The 19,594-nt window shown below is 40.8% G+C and overlaps 1 protein-coding gene across 1 annotated transcript in view; it reads right to left on the reverse strand.

Moving 5' to 3' along the window:
- Window positions 1–221: 221 nt before the first annotated feature.
- Window positions 222–19,594, reverse strand: part of ABI3BP (ABI family member 3 binding protein) — a gene marked incomplete at its 5' end in the record, with an annotated part of 170,381 nt that continues 151,008 nt past the window's right edge. The window contains 5 exons of the mRNA XM_082487505.1: window positions 222–1,597; window positions 3,520–3,633; window positions 8,304–8,465; window positions 9,472–9,501; window positions 10,969–11,048. Of these exons, the coding sequence (XP_082343631.1) occupies window positions 1,482–1,597; window positions 3,520–3,633; window positions 8,304–8,465; window positions 9,472–9,501; window positions 10,969–11,048 (502 nt within the window). The 3' untranslated portion in view covers window positions 222–1,481. The remainder of the gene's footprint in view (window positions 1,598–3,519; window positions 3,634–8,303; window positions 8,466–9,471; window positions 9,502–10,968; window positions 11,049–19,594) is intronic.

Here is a 19,594-nt window from a genome sequence, read left to right on the forward strand (position 1 = left end):
CACCATCCTTAACTACTGCTGATCCCACACCAGTCGTGCTCTCCAGTGAGCCGCAGCTCTAACTACAACTCCTGCTGGTTGTACTCCCGTCAGACCTACCGCAGCAGGTGTACATTGCACCACTTCACACGTGCCTGCTTCCCAACAAGCCACTTCCAGGAATAATAGCATTTGCCACAGAAAATAGTGTTTGTTTTCACGTAAAACACTAAGAAAAAGGCTTGATTAAAAAATATTTTATTAGGAGTACAGTGTACCTGCAATGTACTTTATAAGGCATTTTCTATAAATGACTATTTCTACTATATATATATCTGGGTGTTCCTGTTCATATTTTTTTCAATACATTAGTAATGTAATGAATAACACCTTTAAAAAAAACTACATCTCTTTATTTAGTTCATAAATGTTCAAGCAGTACAACAAGTAGCTTTGGGAGAGGTTTTAATCAAAATTACTGTAAAGCAGTTTTAAAGTTCAGTTATCGCTATTTCCCCTTTGTCCCCAATGAACAATGTTTTAAACCTGATTATGCTGTTATAACTAGCTTTTTTTTTTACCCCCGTTTCATTTGTCTTTCCAAGTCCCCCTGCACTGTACGTACATTTGGCTTTTGAACCAGTAAGTCTCAGTCTCTGCAAACTACATTTTCATGAAAAGCCACCACTGTGGAGGCCAGTTCCATTTTTTTTATTCCATGTACGTATGTACCCATCTGCTTTAATTGGAGGAAGCCCAGCCCAGCCCACCTACCGAGCTCAGGGGCAGCGGCTCCAACGCCATAGCAATAGGCTGAACGCGTTCTTGCTGGAGGTGAAGCATTTGAAAACAAACATGGAAAAAACCCACTAACCTCATCATTTAAAGCTGCACATATAGCAACCTACCTCGGCGTTTTGGCAGGAGTATAAACTGTTCGTACATGTAAGGAGAAAGCGCTTCAAGTTTACTGGTTGCAGGATATTAAAAATTGTAGGGTCTTTTCTATAATTTATGGCTGGGGGGACATTACAGATCTATCTAGACAGGTAGCTTATGGCACTTACATTACAAGAAGACCAGTGAATATTTTAAAAACTAATTGCATTCCATGACCAACTCTGCCATAACTGTGCCTTAAACATTTATTACAACATCGTGATAAATAATATACACACCGTATCTTTTAAAATACCATATAAACCATACCTCAAGAATAGGGAGCCAGCTTCCCTATACATTATCCTACAAGTCCCTAGCCTGTTTGGGATTTATTTATTTTTTTTAATCTAAAAACAAATTTGTAACACTGGATAACTACAGTAAGCAGCCTATACTATTACACAATTAATGCAGTATTGGCATTAGACTTGTATAAACCTTTGCACATCAGCAAACTTACTTAACTGCCAGGCATACCATAAACATTTCCATCTTTGAGCCTGCCTTGGGCAGCTGGGGGGTGGTAAGTGCTGGGCCTTTTCACCGAGATCACGTCGCATCTACCATTTCCCAGGTATTGATGTTCCACACTCATACCAGCGAACATAGTTAATGTGAGTCTCCCCGCCTATTTTTCCGAATTTGACAGGTTCCTGACGAACTGCCCTGAAAAATCCTGGAAGAGAGAGAACAGAGGTTTGGTTGCAGGAAGCTCCCACACGGTACCTTCCTTTGATTTCCCTGGGAAGGCTGCATACAGTTCAATTAATGGCTAAACTAGTCAACATGCCGTTAACCCGACTGCCACAAACAGGTCTTTTTTGCTGCCCCTCTATCGATTAGCGCCCCAAAACAGCTGCTTTTATCCACCCAACTCTAAAGAAAAGCTGAAGCGCTTGGGACTGCTGCAGCGCAGAGCAGGAAGGGTGAAGCCTGTGAAGCCTCCCCTTCCTTCCAGGCTTGTGGTCCCAGCGCCCACCCATGGATGGTGCTGGCTGGGCGAGGCCCGTGCCCTCTCCTTCCCCCTCTGGCTGCTCCTGAGGTCTTCTCTAAACAGGAGGCTGTTCCTCCTTGCAAAGTCATGACGATTAAATAGTCCCCACTGCTGTAGCCTCAACGCTGCAGTGAACCTAAATAAAACTTGACAGCTGCATCTAATACGCAACAGGAGTCATGATGCCCCCCCTGTGCTTTGGGTCAAACGTACGTAGTTATGAACACAATTCAATTTGCTGCAGCCAGGGAGGAACCGAGCAGCAATGGACAATCTGTCTGTTCTTCCCTCTGTTCAGTTCATTTGCTAGAAAAACAAGCTACAGGGGGCTTTTTTGTTGGATGGCTTTGTTGTTGGGTTTTTGTTTGTGGTGCATTTTTTTTTTCTAAAAATGAATGTAGCTCATGAATCCACTCCATTAAATCCAGCTGCTGAAAACAAATTGGTTTTAAATGTCTTTTAGGCTGAGGTAGTGAGCTTTTTATGTAGGAGGTTTGGTTTTTTTTGATAATTTTTATATTTATAAAAGTCTTTTTAAAAAGTGCATCTGATACAGCTGAGAGGTCTGCTGTCCTGGCAACACCAAATTGGACTCAGACAATCCCTTATGTAAACAAAATACCTTTACAAATGGGCAACACTGGCTGGGGAAGGCAAGCCCTCCTTAAAAAAAAAAATATTAAAAAAATCACATAAGTAAACACCTTTCAGAGCGTTCACCTACTTTGTTTTCGGAAAAACTTGTGAAAGATTTGGGCACTTCACTTTAATCTCCCACACCTACGTCGATGCATTTCTGTACTTCTGTAAGGTGTTTTATAAATGAAGCACTACATAGAGGAAGGTTTGGGCAATACACTGACATTGTACTGAAAACCACTTTGATATTTTTCTCTGTACAATATTCCATGACACACTCAGCGTGCGCGCGTGTACCAATACAGCCTGTGTCCTCACCCCACAAGGGAATGGACTCCCTCACACTGGCAAACAAGCAAGGCAGGAGGAGTTCAGCTGACAGAAATACAATTTTCTTATGCCCGAGCCTCAGCAACATGGGAAAACCAGCCAGGCCGGTGACAGCTGCGTTTAGGACATCCAGTCCCATGCCCACTCAGACCAGACTGGAATTCTAGGCACCCAGTTCAAATCAGTGCACACGGAATTACTGCAGCATGAATTATATTTTCCAGTAATAACTTTTTAGTTTCTCATTAGCACTAAACAAAGCTGTTTAATGCCCAACTGGTGATTTACTGCACTTTAAATCAACCTTGCTTGTTTGAACATAACACTTCACGCTTCTCTGCAAACTCAAATTTGTGGTTGGGTTTAAATATGTAATACCAACTGTGAATAATCTGTTGGAATGTTTTAAACAGGAGAGAGGCTGTTTACTACCTAACAGAACCTGAGTCATAAGCTTCTTTTAATAAGGCATTGCTCATCTTCAAAAACTTCTCGACTCTTTTCTGCCTGCAAAGCCGGTAGTCCCTTTCCATTGCCCACCCCAGCAGTGGGCGCTGAATCCACTGGCGGGAAAAAGAAACACACAAACAAAGGAATCGCCAAGGTTTGCTACAGAGACAGGTGTAAGGAATTACCATCTTTGACTGGTAGATCTTCTTGCTGTCCTGTCCTTCCATCTAAGAATGAGTCTACAAATTGGCAGTGATCTTCTCCATGGCCCCTCTGGTCTCCTATGTTATAAAATTTTCCTGAAAGCAAAGAAGCAGCAAACTTGAAAATCCATATCCAGTTTAGTGAGAGCTATTTCCAAAAACCACCAGAGGCAACGGGCTGTGCTCTTCTCCCTGCGGGGAAGCCAAGGTGAATGTTACAATGACTCTTCTCTCAAGCTCTGTAGCTGTAATTTGAACATTATGTGCATACTCCAAATGCTGCGCCCGTGTATGTAGACAAAAGTGCCCCGCACACGGGTTGGGGCAATCCCGTGCACAAAACAGGCTGGGCAGGGAATGGATTGAGATCAGCCCTGAGGAGAAGGACTTGGGGGTGTTGGTGGATGAGAAGCTCAACAGGAGCCGGCAATGTGCGCTCGCAGCCCAGAAAGCCAACCGCATCCTGGGCTGCATCAAAAGAAGTGTGGCCAGCAGGTTGAGGGAGGTGATTTGCCCCTCTACTCTGCTCTGGTGAGACCCCACCTGGAGTACTGCATTCAGCTCTGGGGCTCCCAACGTAAGTAGAACATGGACCTGTTAGAGTGAGTTCAGAGGAGGGCCACAAAGATGATCCGAGGGCTGGAGCACCTCTCCTATGAAGACAGGCTGAGAGAGTTGGGGCTGTTCGGCCTGGAGAAGAAAGGCTCCGGGGAGACCTTATAGTGGCCTTCCAGTACCTGAAGGGGGCCTACAGGAAAGATGGGGAGGAACTCTTTATCAGGGAGTGTAGCGATAGGACAAGGCGTAATGTTTTTAAACTGAGAGAGGGTAGATTTAGATTAGATATTAGGAATAAATTTTTCACTCTGAGGGTGCTGAGACACTGGAACAGTTTGCCCAGAGAAGCTGTGGATGCCCCATCCCTGGAGGTGTTCAAGGCCAGGCTGGATGGGGCTTTGAGCAACCTGGTCTAGTGGGAGGTGTCCCTGCCCATGGCAGGGGGGTTGGAACTAGATGATCTTTAAGGTCCCTTCCAACCTAAACCATTCTGTGATTCTTGGCCAAAAGCTATGCCTGAATGTGGTTTTTCTCCTCCCTACATTTCATACAGTAAGTGAAATTCTGTTATTACCTAGAACCTCATCCTGATTGTATCAAAAATAAGGTAAGTTTTGCTTGTGATGGGAATGGAAGGCAGGTTTGGTTCCCTGTCAGGAAGCCCCCAGTACCTTCAAAGATGTTTTTACAGAGCACCTCATAACACAGCCAAGGCCTGTTTTATAAATCATCATCTTTTTACAACATGTATGTGCAAGTGATATCCTTTAACAAATAGATGACCTCGGTATAGTAACTGCTTATCCAGAGCATGAAGTGTGCCCGCATATTTATTTGCAGGATTGCTTAACCGGACACTTGACTGCAACTGAGTAGAAAACAAGGTCTCAAGTGCCCCACGCAGGCTGTGCTGACGTTACGGGCTGTGCTTATCCTGTTAATAAGAGGACTCACAGCGAAGGAGTTTTGACAGAGATGTTTTTACTCACTGATTTGATTTGCAAGACATTAGTAAAATTCAGTTCAGAAGATGGAGGAAATCATGCTACGTTGTCTTCCCAAGGCTTGGCAGGAAACAATTTCAGACAAACTTACCGTTTTCTCTAAACTCCTTTCATAGCACTTGTTCTTACTATGTTCAACCTTTGGTTGTGGGGTTGAAAGGAAAGGTGAGAGCATTTAGAAATAGGCTCAGCACTCAGGTATAAGCTAAGCAGAAAGTCCAGTTACTCATTAGAAGTTGGGTGTCCTGTAGCCTTGACTCTGTGCCAGTCTGGCCATTTGAGAGACGGTGAGGTGGCTTATAGTACTGCTCCCTAAAGTGCCATTAATAAAAGAGCAGCTTACCAATAAACCCTCTCTCTCCTATTTTGTGATCTGATCAATATTTTGCCAAAAAATTCTCACCTCCAGTTGACGGTCTCTGTGCATGCAGATCTTCTCTCGCTTTAGAAAATTATTTATTACTATCTAGTTTTGGCTGCAGGCATGTTTTTTCCATAAGAGAACTGGTCAGAGGGAGTTCCTCTCAGCAATTTTTTGGTCTGAAATTAAGAACATTCAGGCTGCCCAAAACGGCATTTTTTTTTTTCCATGGCCGTTGAAGGTCACACTTAGAATTTTATTTTTTTTCCTCCCCTCAATAAATACTTTTTTTTAGGTGGCCTGCTTTTCTGGAATGCCTGCAGTGACTGCTCTGGAGGACTGTTAAATGAGGTCAGCAGTAGATGCTGGTTTATAGAACAGTCCTGGCATGTGTAATGTAGATCAGTTTTTCTTCATAAGAGAGAGTAAGCCAGATATTTTTATGGCTAACACCAGAACAGTAACTTTCAGATACACACATACTCTGCTGGCTCACAGTGTAACCTATGCATAATTCACACAATTGGTATACAGCAATTAGCAGCATTCTCAGCGACTATTAAATTCTTACTGCCCAATTCTTTCCATAATAAAGGAACACGCTTAAAAACACTTAGCTAACAAATGACTGGATTATTATTTCTCTTTTGAAGATAGTAATTCTAGCATAAAGTGTTTTTGTTTTGTTTTGTTTTGTTTTTTTTCCAGTCTACCCTTATGAGTGGTCTTAAGAAAATTAGATACCATCTTTGTTTTATACATTGTGAATTCTGCCAATACTAGAAGTATAAATTCATACTAAAAACCAGCTTGCAAAGATACGGTTGTCGGCTCCCTTAAACAACAGCATTTGTACAATGCACCCAAATTTCAAGATCATTAGGCTGCCTAAACAGCAAAGCTTTGGAAGATACTTTCAGCCTAAGGCGGGACTTGGAGCTCAGCGCATCCCGTCACCACCGGCCCACGTTGCCCACCCCGCTGGCTGGTGCCGGCAGACGCACTTCCGCTGGCCTCGGGGGCACGACGAGACAAGGTGTGACAGTGACACACGTCGGAACAAAGTTTGGCTTCAAACTGGAAACTTTCTCGCTCGCATATAGAGAGAAGGGCCCGTGCCATGACAGTCTCACTTCGGAACCGGGGGGAAAGCAGCTTTCCTTCTACATAAATATTTCAGTTCTTTCAACTATTGTGACAACTGGTCAGCACTGGTTGTAACAGTTCCAGCACAAGAACCTGGCTTAGCAAGTATAATGAATACAATGTGGCTACCACCACCCTCCTCCAGCCAAGTTAAATCACCACCCTTCCAGCAAGAACAAAAACAATCTAATGAAAATAGGAAAATGGGCTCCTGATAGGTTAAACTTTTCTCCTAAAATCGAAGTAGCTTTCACTGCAGTGTTAATTCACTTGATTTAGGGCTGAAGTCTAGTCCTGCTAGATTAGCGCTGCTATTTCCTCTGCTGGCTGGTTTTGTGATACGCTATGCCTCATTGCCAGTGTTTGTCATTCGATCGTAGCTGGTTAGTTGAATGAATGATACCTCTGTTTAAAACAGGCTCTTTTATTCACATAATCAGCAAGATATTATTTATATACGAGGTACTGTACTCACTATTAACGACAGGGCTTTCCTTCCTCGTCTGCTGGTGGGTGAACGGAGCGGGTGCAAGGCCGGGCAGCTTAAAATTGTATCGGCATGGGCTGCCCTACACTCCTCTGCTCTTTTCTCTCCGTGGTCCTACATGTAGAGACCAGAGCCCTGCTCCTGTGAGGTGCTGAGCTCTGAGATGGGGCAACTTTGGGTTATGAAAGTTAATTCTTTCAGCCACAGTTTCTCCTAGTTAATTCAGTCCAATGTGATGAACATACTGCCTGACTTGCGTTCAAAAGACATTTCCAATACCCAGCTGTATTACACTCTTTGTGCTCTGGATGCCACACTAATGTCATTGCGATAAAGTTCTCCGTGCAGCTCTGATAAAAGACCGCATACAGAAGAAAGCCAGGAGCTTGGGATGGATTATAAGAAGTTAACATATTTCTAAATATAACTGCGACAACCCACATGAGGCAGAAAGTTCTGCTTAACTATCAACTAACTGGAAAACACTTTTTACAGGCTGCTTCCCCATCTTACACACAGCTTGTGTCACTTGATTCAGATCTTAAATACATCACACTCTAGTGACCTTAAGGCACTGAACAAAACGTGAGAAGATAAGGCCAGGAGACTGCTGTTAGCATTCGAACATAAGAAAAAGAAGGGGGTTGGGAGGGAAGAGATTATAAGCAAAAATAGGCAATGTGAAAACAAAACAAAAACGTCAAAGCAGGTGAATGAAACCTGTTTACTATGACTATAAATACTCAGGTATTTATAAGCCTCACAGTAATGAAGTAACCAGATGTTTACCAAACGGGATTGGAATGACTGAGTCTAATCCTGGTCTAAAATTAGGCCCTAATCCTCTAATTAAGAACTATTCCAGGCTACCCTTTAAATACAAATTCGGCACCTTTACAATATATGCTATTCACTGGCAGAGACCTGATCTTTATCAATTTTCTGTATGACCCTCCAGATACGACCATGTACTTAAAATCAAGTGATCACCACAGAGAAGTAACTCTTGAGTTTGAAAATTCAGTATCAAACACATCAATGATTACTGAGCACGAGCAGATTACTGTTTATGATTCATCTGTCTATGGACAAGATTAAACATACCTGATCACGCTCAGTAGAGCTCGTCTTGTTAAACCCCTTAGTTCTGGAACCGTGACAACTTTAAGGAGTGTATAATGTGGACGACACTGATTTGAATGTCTCTTACCTGTAAGTGAATCACTGAGGTATATCTTGTATCTCAAAGAATTACACAGCTGCACACCTACAAACTTCTTATACCAAGTCCTCTTTACGTATTGTTTCCCTTTGCATTCTGAATAGGTGTCCGAATTGAAGGGGATTTCAGTCCAGATAGCATCCTTTCCCACTGCAGGAGAGGAAGAAAGAGGCTGAAGTATAATGCTGCGTATGAAATTATGTACAACACATATATACAAATAAATAGAATTAGAAACCTTGATGGAGGAGAATGCACCGTGGCGCCAGTCACCTGCATTTTGAACATGAAAGATATTTCAGGGAAGCGTCGAAGGGTGCAGATATAATTGATGCAGTGAACTGCTTCTGCTCTCTGTGTGTGGTGCCAGTTTGAAATAAGCTCATTCTAGGACCTCATCAGGGGAACAATGTCTGTGTGTTGGCAAAACTCTCATTTACAAAGTGTGTGATACAGTCACTATTTGCAGTGGGTTCAGGCAAGGTCAATCAGCTTGCAGCAAACCGTATGTGATTTAACAAAAATACACGTAAAAATTAAGTGTCATGGATCACATGGATAGAAACAGTGTCTCAGTGTTTGTCAAAGTGATGTTCATTACAAATGCAAAAGCAGCCCAATTTGCTTGAGCTATCATCTCAGCTGTTCTTCAAAAGCTCAGTCCACCTCCCACCGAAGACAGCAAGAAACTTGTAAGTGGCCTAAAGCAGAGCTGGATCAAGCCTTCAGAAGCAGAACATTTTTCTAAAACACAATGGCAGATAAGTAGTGCCCTCTGAGTTGTGTTCTGTTAACTCACTTAAAAAGTGTGGAGTAGCTTATTCATTTTGCAGAGCTTTCTTTTGCTTTAATGACAAGGCTGAGAAAATATGAGGCTGTCCTTGGCTCTTTTGTGTACACTGGTTTGATGCCATCCCAGCTGCCATGCGAGCACCACATCACGTTGATTGCGTTCCGCTCAGGTAAACAAGCGGCCTGGCACGAATTCCTTACCAGGCGTACGGGTGGGAGGAGTGAAATCATGTGTGAATGCTGTTTTGATTCCATAACTCATTTAAGTGGTGCAGTACGGCCACCCTCCCTCGTAAAATTATGCTATCTCATTTCTGAAAAAATTCCTGATCAGAAGACACCATACTATGCACAAAAGGCTTACTTGAAATTGGCTCGCTCACTCTTGGGTCCGCTGGGGGAAGAAAACAAACATACAATCAGATACTGTAAAATGACCCTTCCCAATATTTCTATAGAAAAGCATCAGTAAGTGATTTTCTACAGTTGACATAAGCTGTAATTTGTGAAACAGAAAGAGTTGTGGAAGCAAAGTTCACTTTTGCATTAAATCAAATCAAAAGAAATATAGTTCTTATGTGAAACAACAGTATCAATGAGCTTTTAAAAATTGTACTTATGGGACGATACCGGTCAAACACAGTTCTAGTAAAACCAAGAGTTTAAACGGGTAACCAGCAAAAACCAGTTCTACTGCATCTTTTTTAAAATCTCAGTTTCAAAACTTAAATAATAAAAAGGACCCCTCTGTAATAGTTGCCACACAAAACTTGGCTATGAAAGTCCAAAAGCAAGAAATGGATGTGTGCAATTAAGAAAAAATAAAACTGACTGCTTGATTTGTCCAAGCTAAACAGGAGACAGAACATAAGCCTTGTCATTCATGAAAACTGCACTTGGCATAAACATTTCTTTCAGTGTTAACAATCTAGGATTACAAAGAGTGTATTCACAGTTTTTAAAGATGTGTGGCATAGTCTGAACTCCTCCCTGACTAATCCCTTGCTCAGCCAAAACTCTCATCCATCAGTGACAGCACTAGATGAGGGCTATTATATTATTACACCTGGCTCAAAACGCAAATTGAGAAAGTCCTTTTAAAAAGGCTAAGTCCATTTTCTGTTTTATATGGTCCTTAAGTACTATCAAGCAATAAACACTTCTACACAAAAGATGGTACCTTGCTTGTATAAAGTCAACGAGTCAACTGTAGTTAGCCTCATGGGGAACTGGGAGAGGGAAAGCAAAGGCGCTCTCTGATTCTCACCTCTGAGTCAGCTAGGACCTAACTTGGGAACCAACCAACGGTCAAAATAGCCTTGTATACACCTCTCTGACAGTTTCACAGGAGAGTAAACAGGGTGGAGGAGGATGTAGTGGGACACTGACTTTTGCCAACTGCTATTTCTCACTCCTTATTCCAGCCAAAAGACATCACTATCATACAGCAGCATTATTGAACAGGTAGCAGAAGTGCCCAGTAAACACACCAGCCCAAAGAAAAACCTTATGTTCCCCACCCAGAAGTCGTTAATAAGTCTGATAGATACAAAAAGGTCAAGAATATTCATCTTAAACGACTGAGCCTTCTCTACGGATAAAGCTAGTTTCTTCATAATGAACACCAGACAGCGTGCTCCTGTTTTTTTCTACTTCAGTCTGGCCATCTTACATCCTCACACAATATAGCCTTGATCTCAGGCTGACCTTCCAGGCACTACCGTAACAGGTTCAGTAGTAAAAAGCCGATCTGGAGACAGTAAAAAGCAAGACCAAACGTGCAAAATGAAGCAAGAGAGCCTTTCGTATATCCCGCAAATGTGGATACTAGAGCCGCTGTCAGACCTTTGTAAATTCTTACCTGATTCAGTACTGAATGCCACAACATTGCTACTTGGACCTTCCCCAAGAGGGTTTCTAGGTTTCACATGGAATTCATAACTGTGGAATAAAGCAGAAGAGATGAGAATTTTGCAAGTCAAGCATTCTTTCAGAATCTGGAGCAAGCAAACTGCCAACGCACGCCTTGGTGCTACTCACCTCCTGGAGAAGAACAAAAAGGCCCCATTTCTTGCTCTGAAAATGCTGAGACATTCTTTGTCCTAACTGTATAAGGCCTCTCTGAACACATAATTTACCAGTCCTTTTGATAATTCATTGCAGACATACTAAAATGTTTGATTGAATGCACCACTGGTTCAAGTCTGTTTACTTTCACACATGCAGCTTCGGTTCTGGCAAGGGGCGCAGTGAGTAAAACACAGTGCTATTTATTTGCACATTTTTCATTCATAGGAAGACAAACCTCCACTTCAATACATCTCAGGCTCGCCAACAGTGACAGACAAGGCCAGTGGTGAAACACAGGGCATCCCTTCCAGGACAGGAGCTCAGCCAAGGCAAAAATCCAATTGCCTGAATATACGTTAATAGTAAATATATGAAGTAATGAAAAGATATTGTGCAATGTCTCTTTCTTATCTTTTCATAGTAAGGTCGCACAACACCAGTCTGTACTGTAGTTATCTCATGATCTCTTTTCCTCACAGCTGTGTTGGGAACCAAACTGTGCTATGGAAATGGAACAAGACGGAAAAAAATAATCCAAGCCAGGCTCCTCTTCTTAAGTCTCTCCCACTCCTCAATACTTGAATCACAGTGATGGATAGGCAAGAGAAGGTGGTTTCTAACTCTGCAGTTCAGCTGAAACTTACACTTTCAAGCTCTAGGTAAACAGTTACTGAAAGACAGCCGCAAACCTAAAAATGTTACACAGAAGACACTGGGCAGATGAGGCAGGAAAGAGAGTTACAAGGGTGGACACTGGACACAGCTTAAGATCATCAAGAGCAGAGAGACGACCAGACTCCGTATTTCCTTCCTCCCAGCACACGCGATCCCAGCAAGCCGCTTCTCAGCTCTCCTGGGTCCAGGCTGGCAGCACCTGGGAATTTCTCACTGCTCAGCAATGGCTCAGTGCCTCCCTGTAGGACCTGCATGCCCTCCATGCCAAAGCGCCCTGGCGAGCAGCATGCATATCCCCAGGCAACAGCACCTCTTCGTGCCCTCCCCATGAGCTATAAGCAATAATCTGTCCCACGCGTGCCACCCACAGAGACTTTTCATATGCTTTGAGTACATCAGTGGTGAATCTCTCAACACAGAGCATTTTTCATCAGTGACAGAGATCCATAGGACACGAGTCAAAAGGACTGTAGGCCTGGAAAATGGGCCCTAACTTAGAGACTAAACACAGAGCAAAATGAGAATCCCAGAAGTGAGCAATTGAACATCCAGCTCTTGACTTGTGAAGGATCACTTACCAATGATAACTTGGTAGCTCGTGACTATAGCATAGCATTGTAATGTATTGCTGAAATTGTTTCCAAACAGTAATTTTGTAAAGAAAAAAAAAACAACACACCACCCTCTGCACAGTTGGAAATTTGTAAACTCCATTTGCAAGTCCCTACAAGAGACAGAATAATTCAATCCAAACTTTGGATTACCTCTTATTGCTTCTTGGCTCCTGCAAAACCTGAACAGCTCGCTAATTAACCTCTGTGGACTAATCATGCAGTACCAAGCAACTGTTTTCCATCCACAGTACTTCTAAGACAATATTTAACTCTGAAATTGCTTACATAAGCAATTGCCTTTATTTCTAGGGTTTTCTTTCCTTTTTTAAGGGAAATACTTACAAAGATTGGTATGCCGAACAGATGCATTGTGGATAATTTGTGGATATTTCTAAGTAAAACATGAGCTTGCTTTGAGCTTTAAAAAGTCTATTTGGAGTAATCTTAACATTTATTCCAACATGCTGCAAGACCATTTTGAGAAACTTATAGTACCCTACTGTAGGAGGGAGACATGAAATAAATATTAAATAATAAGTACTAGACACAAACTTCTTCACAATCAACTTCAAATTGCTTAAACAAATGCATACTTTAAAAAATTGAATCTGAGCAGTTAATAATTCACATTGGGCATGTGTTACAGTAACTTTTTTAGTCGAGAAGTATTCTCATCTGGTAGGAAAGGGGTCATTATCCAAAGAACAGTAGCAGAGTAGTTGGAGATCCTTTCTGAAGAATCACTGAAGCATAAATGAAGATTTGCTAATACGTTGGGTGTTTTAAAGTAATAGCTAGAAGATACATTTTGGACAATGTAAAAATTAATCCACGTCTAGAGGTAGAAGACTCCAAAGAAGTTTTCCTGCTTCCTTCACAGCAGGAACACCTTATCTAGAGCTATTATTGTAATTTTGATCATTGATAGCTCAACATGGCACGATCTATTGCTTTACTGGGAGTTTATGGTTTGACCTTATGCATGATAATAATCCGTTTATGTCCCTTTGTATGAAATCAAAAGGGAAACATGAAGAGCACTGCCTAGGAATCCTGACCTAGAGCTTTTTGATTCCATAGGCTTGGCTACAACGAAAGGACAAAAACTGAGCAGGTGAAATGCTCTTACAGAACTGGACTGGGCAGCCACAGGGACTTGGAAGCTAATGACGCAGGCAAGCATGAACTAAAGATGAAGATCTACAGTCAGCATATCTGGATCTGACCCGAATACGTAAAGGTTTCACAGATTTTGCAAGCTGCATTTACATGCCTCTATCAGGCAGAAAATCATAAGCTGGACAAGACGGTGGAGGATTTTGAAACAAATCTAAGTATTTTGCTGATTTTTGTACAAATATATTGTCCTCAAGAGCTGAAAGCCCTACTTTGAGTTGCATCAGGCAACATTCTTCATAGGAAACAGTCCTGTTCCCAAAAAACTTAAGTCAATGAACTTGGACCCATCAATTTTCTAACTCCATAAAAAGACCAACACAAGAACTGAAGACTAAATATTTTCCAAGTGGTGTTTTTCCAATTGTGGTCTAGGGACCACTAGGATCTCTGCAAAAGGTCAAACCACAGTTGGGAAAGTTATGGCAAGATTGAAATAAAGAAGAAAACTTTAAACACAGAGATTTCAGCTCATACAAACATATAAAAAAACCTGGAGAAAAAAGGAAAGAAATAAAGAATTGTCCAAAGTCTAGCTTAGTCAAATACAGGAGCTTCCTATTAATAATGTTAAAGAGCAAATTTTTAAAATTAAAATACATACAATTCTACAGTTTTGTATAGAAAGGGTACCTGCTGCCATCTGATGCACTTCTACACAAACCACAAGAGAGGTGAAAAAAATCCTTAGAAGTTCAAGAAAGTATGTAGGGTAAAGTTAATAAAGGGAAATAGGAAAGTTACGTAGTTATTATCCCATGTCTACCTCTTAGCTAGACTTATTCATGAGAAACTGGAACCTATATTCCATCTTTAGATCTCTGCACCTCTGATGCCAAAACCTCTTCTACCCTATATATGCAGCAATCTAACATGTGTCACACCTCTAACATCTATGAGATTGCTATCCTACAGACTTTGGAGACTAGGCCTCCCAAATATGACAATAAAAGTCCTTGTGCAGATTAAATGGACTTGACTTACAGTAATTACTGTGCAGAGCATATTTTTCCACCATAGGAAATCGCTATTCCACATGGAACTTTGGCAGACGCAGCTGCTCCTACATTTTTCAAATCATGCAAAAGGAGAAGACTGAAGATTGCAGAACTGAAAATAGGTGAAGAGAGATTTTCACCACAATAGGAGGATTGGAGCAGCTGAGTACAGTCCTAGGACTTCAGGTCAATTGCTGGGGAGATGCTAGTGGTTAGATGACAATTATGGAGGACTGTCTCAATGTGTAGAGCTTCTTTGTCTCTGCGGAGCGTGCTTGGATAGCAGTATGGTCCGACATAGCAAATAAAACTAGGTTTAAATGAAGGGGATGAAAAAAGAAAGAAAGAAAAGTGCTGTGCTTGTTTGAGGAGTCTTTCTCCTAATCAAGTTGGATGAAAGGCTAAGAGAAATGGGAAACGCTTACCCATGAACCCTGAAATCAACAGCAATTTAGTACAAAAATCTGTTACTTTTGTAATAAAGAGTACAAAAAACCTCCAGCAATTTTCTGCCGTTTTCTGCATTTTTCTGCATTGCAGCTTTCACTGTAGTTCTCATCTCTTGACCCTTGCTGCTAACAAAAGCTAGGCTCTCTGCATCCATAGATTTTTTTTTCTTGTATGTGATTAGCACATTTGGGGTATTAACTGCAATATAAAACAATACTAGATAATGGTAATAATAGCACGAGCAGGTATCTATGAATTATTGTGTATAAGTCCACAAAAAGCTTATTCAGTAGAGGGCTGAGAACTTGCTTGATATGGCCTTTGAGTACACTATAGTAACATTTTCTTTCTTTTGTTTCATACCTTTTGTAAGACATATGAAAAAACTTTTGAAGGAAACCATCTACATGCATTATAAGAACAGTTTAGTAAATGCATATATTCTACACATTTCACGTTTACGGTTTCAGTTTGTTGGGGGTTTTGTTTCTTTTGGGGGGGGGGGTTGGATTTTTTTTTTTTTTTTTAAATGTTTCCTGTTATTTATATGCCTTAAGAGAGCTGGAAATATACTTTGCTATGGGACACAATCTAACCTAAAAGTCCAAAAGAGACTGCTCCAAATGCTTTTAAAAAGGAGAAAAGGATATTTGAAATCACCAAACTACTTAACCAGGCAAAGGATCAGTACCTAAAGGGAAGTTTTACAAAGCTGTGGAATACAAGCATCACAGGATTTTTGTTTCCTATTAATACTTTTTTTTCTATTAAAAATTCATACCAGCAGGCTGGTGGGACACATCCTCTAATGGCTACCTGAATTTCCCCAGAGCTTTTTGGCACATCTCTGACTATAGTCTTAATGTTTTTCTTTACTACCTTTGAATTACTGCCAACACAAACATGCATGAGAATTGTTTTCAACAATATTCAGACTCTTTTTTGAAGGCTTGTATAGAAATCAGTGCTGCAAATTTTCCTGGACACTAGTGGTATGTGCTATGAATTTAATTGCCCTTAAACACCAGAATGAATGAGGAAATGCACACCTAATAAAAAAAGTATTTCAAGATAGAGCAGGGATACAGAAATAAGAACTACATATTTTGGCAGCGAAACCAGCAGAAATAGCACTGAAAGTCGAAATGCTGCTATATCAGATGACTGGAAGACTTAAAAAAATAAATCAATGTTAAGGAGTTAGAAAACTCCAAAACAGTAAAAAAAAAAAAAACCTAAAATACCTTTGGAAATGGGAAAATTGAATTGGAAATAAAAAAAAAAAAAAAACAAACCCCACAACATCTGCATTTAATATTCTAGGCCAGGAAAGGTCCATGAAAAAGCTGCAGGTCAGTGAAACTGATTTTAACAAAGGAGAAGATGCAGATGAGCACCATCATTACTACACAGGAGAAAGAATGAAGGAAAAAACAAAAACCACAGTAAGCCCATTTCTATCTCAGGCCTCTCAAGGTTTATTCCAAACAAGCATCTCAAGGAGGGAAATACTGAAAATTGTGGATAATGGCCTTACCTTGACTCACACATGGGAGAGATCTTGCTTGACTATTATCATAGGAGAAGTTACTGCAATATTTTCTTTTTAAAGGCAGTTTTTAGTGTAAAACTAAGAATAGATAGAGCACAGAGTCCTGGGTACGCCAATGAAACTAGGAGTTCCAGTGTAAGCGGCCTTGTAAGGAAACTCAAAATCAAGGGACCTGTGTGACCAGTTAGATGGAATATTACAGGTCTCTCTCCTCAAATGACTGCTTGGAAGCTAGACTGGAAATGCTTTGACCAAAACGATCAGTCTTATAGTTTGGCTTTGACTATTTTCCAAGTGGAATAAATTGTACGCTTCTCAAAAAAAGTGTGACAGTTTTCTCAGTATAAAAATTGCAGAATTTCCATGCGGAGGATGAAAAATTAAATTGACAGATTAGTTCATACTAGTGCATCCCTTTCTCTCATTTTTCTTTGCTAAGAAATGAATATCTGCACTAACATACAAAACCACTTCAGCCTGCATTAAAGAAAAAGGTCAAAGTTGAGATTTACAAGATCAGAAACTACCCCTAAGATGAAATCATACAATAGTTTAGGTTGGAAGGGACCTATGAAATTCATCTGGTCTGGGCCCCTTTGCACGACAGGGCCAACTTAAAAGCTACATTAGGTTGCTCAGTGTTGATCAACGAGCACGGTACTTACAGACACTCACTGCTTGAACGCTATAAAAACCGAGTAGCTCAATACTTGGTTCAGACTAACTAGAAGAAAGAGGATGAATGGAAATTCACTGTTTTACTCATTTAACAAGTGAAGGACTAAAAGATGGCAAACACTGCACAAAATTTGGTCTGTGTTTAAGTGTGATACTGAAAAGACGGCTGAGTGAAATATGACCTGGATCTACTCTAAAAATAATGTGAGGTGTAACAAAAGCTAACTACAATACAAAGTTGTAACGAACAGCTATGTATACATGGTTATTACATCACAGAAGCACATCTATAACAGAAACATTTAAGCACAAGACAGTCGTAAAACATGAGAAAGTTTTCTTCTTCATATGTAGTTATATAGCTCACATAACATAACAACACTACCTGCCTAGAGAGATTTCCAGTGAAAGTCACAATCAAAAGCAAAATATCTGATGAAATCAAACAGAATTCTAGATTGGACCCAGACAGCAGCTTAGTGCCAGGAACAGTAGCAGTTTCAAGAACTCTGACCAACCAAATAATGGATATCAAGATTTGAACTTTCCAGGATACTTAACTATCAGAATTATCAGAAAGTTTTCTAAGTGAAATACTGCAAGCACCACATCTGGCAATTCTCCAGGTGAAAAAGAGGCCAACATGCTTGTCCTGTAAGGAATAAACCTTTAAGTGAATGTGATGTTGCGAATTGTCAGGCATGCCTTACCATGAGAGAACAGCATAGATACAGTGTGCCTTTTCTGGGGCAAGAAACATAGGGATCTCAGCACTCCAACAAAATCACATTGTACAGGAGCCTTTAGAACTCTTCTTTTTTTTTTTTTTTTTTTTTTTTTTTAAATATTAAGCTGTTGTGCTGGAAAGCAGCTGACTGTGCCCCACATTTATTTGAAGGGTGTATGTCGTTACAGTTAGATTATCAAATCACTATTTTACTCTCATCTCAGAGTCTAGATGTCTTGCCATCAAGTCACCAAGAACACATAAAGCTGGCATAAACATTGCAAGAAAAACAAGAGATACAACAAACTGCCATAATATATACAACTTAATTTTTTTAAAAGTAACCCTCTCAAGTTGTTGCATGCCTATGAAAGTCCACTTTAATTTCCATATTAGCATGGTATGAGTCTGTTAAAAACAAATACTCTGAAAGTCAGAACTCTCTTCTTTTTCAGCCAGTACATTTTTTTTTTTGATCTAGTCACTTTTCAGACAGCTAAATGGACACACAGAACACTACATGATAATCCTCTGATTCAGAGAAATTTGTATCCCATTTAACTTCTATGTTTGTACTTACTGACAGTTGCAGTCACGCATGCAATTTTTCATGAGAGACTGTAAGAGTCTCTCATTGCTGCCTCCCTAACACTGTCCAAATTTCTTAAATATTCAAAGTCTGGCCATTAGCTCCTAATCTTTAAAAGCTGCCTTGTCAAAAAGCCAGCTCAAAAGAAGACGGGTGTCTGGCTTACCGCAGAGCTTCCCAGAGGTGTAGCAGTATGACCTATCTGAAAGAAGAATGTAGAAGAGAAAAGCAAACAAACAGCATGATCTGGCAGGCTCAGATGCACCCAGTTTTTCTCTGCTGCTTGTTCTGCCTCCTTCACCCTGAAGAGTTGTTTGTCTTGCTTCCCTCCTGCTGGATGTGGGTGATTAACTCTTTAGCTTCTGGGCCAGGCACTAACATATCCTACCTGATTTACCTCAACAGGATGATAGACCCTGGGACATGTGACTGCAGACCATCTTTGTCACGCACTGCTCCTCGAGAGCATACATCTGGAGAATTACAGGTTTCAACTGTCTTGCTGCTATAGGATATTTTTTGTTTAAATTGGAGACTGCGATACCACATTCACAAACTTTTTATTCATTTTGGAGTGTCTTTGTTTAGGTCTGTCTGGCTTAGATCCGTCCTGAACTGCCTTCAGCTCTGGGTGCATTGAACCTTCAGAGCAGCATATGGGATTTACACAGCCTCATTGATGGCTTCAGGAAAGCTGGAAAAAATAGACTCTCAAATTCAGCTTGTCAGCTTCTCCAAAGCGTTTCAAAGCCAAGAGGTTCTTCCCCGGTTAATCCACCTTCTGCTACTGAGCATCTCTCTTTCCATATACTTGCTGGTGGTTTTGTAAATGTTGATCATTTGCAAGAGGGATTTCTTTTTCGCTTCCAAGTTTCTTTTCCAACTCCACCTCTTCTACAGCTCTTTCCTTTAAGGCTAGACATGGAAAAGTCTTCTTCCCAGTCTTAATGTACTACTT

The sequence above is a fragment of the Vanellus vanellus genome (assembly GCF_965231255.1).
Source record: "Vanellus vanellus genome assembly, chromosome: 1".
Lineage (NCBI taxonomy): Eukaryota > Metazoa > Chordata > Aves > Charadriiformes > Charadriidae > Vanellus > Vanellus vanellus.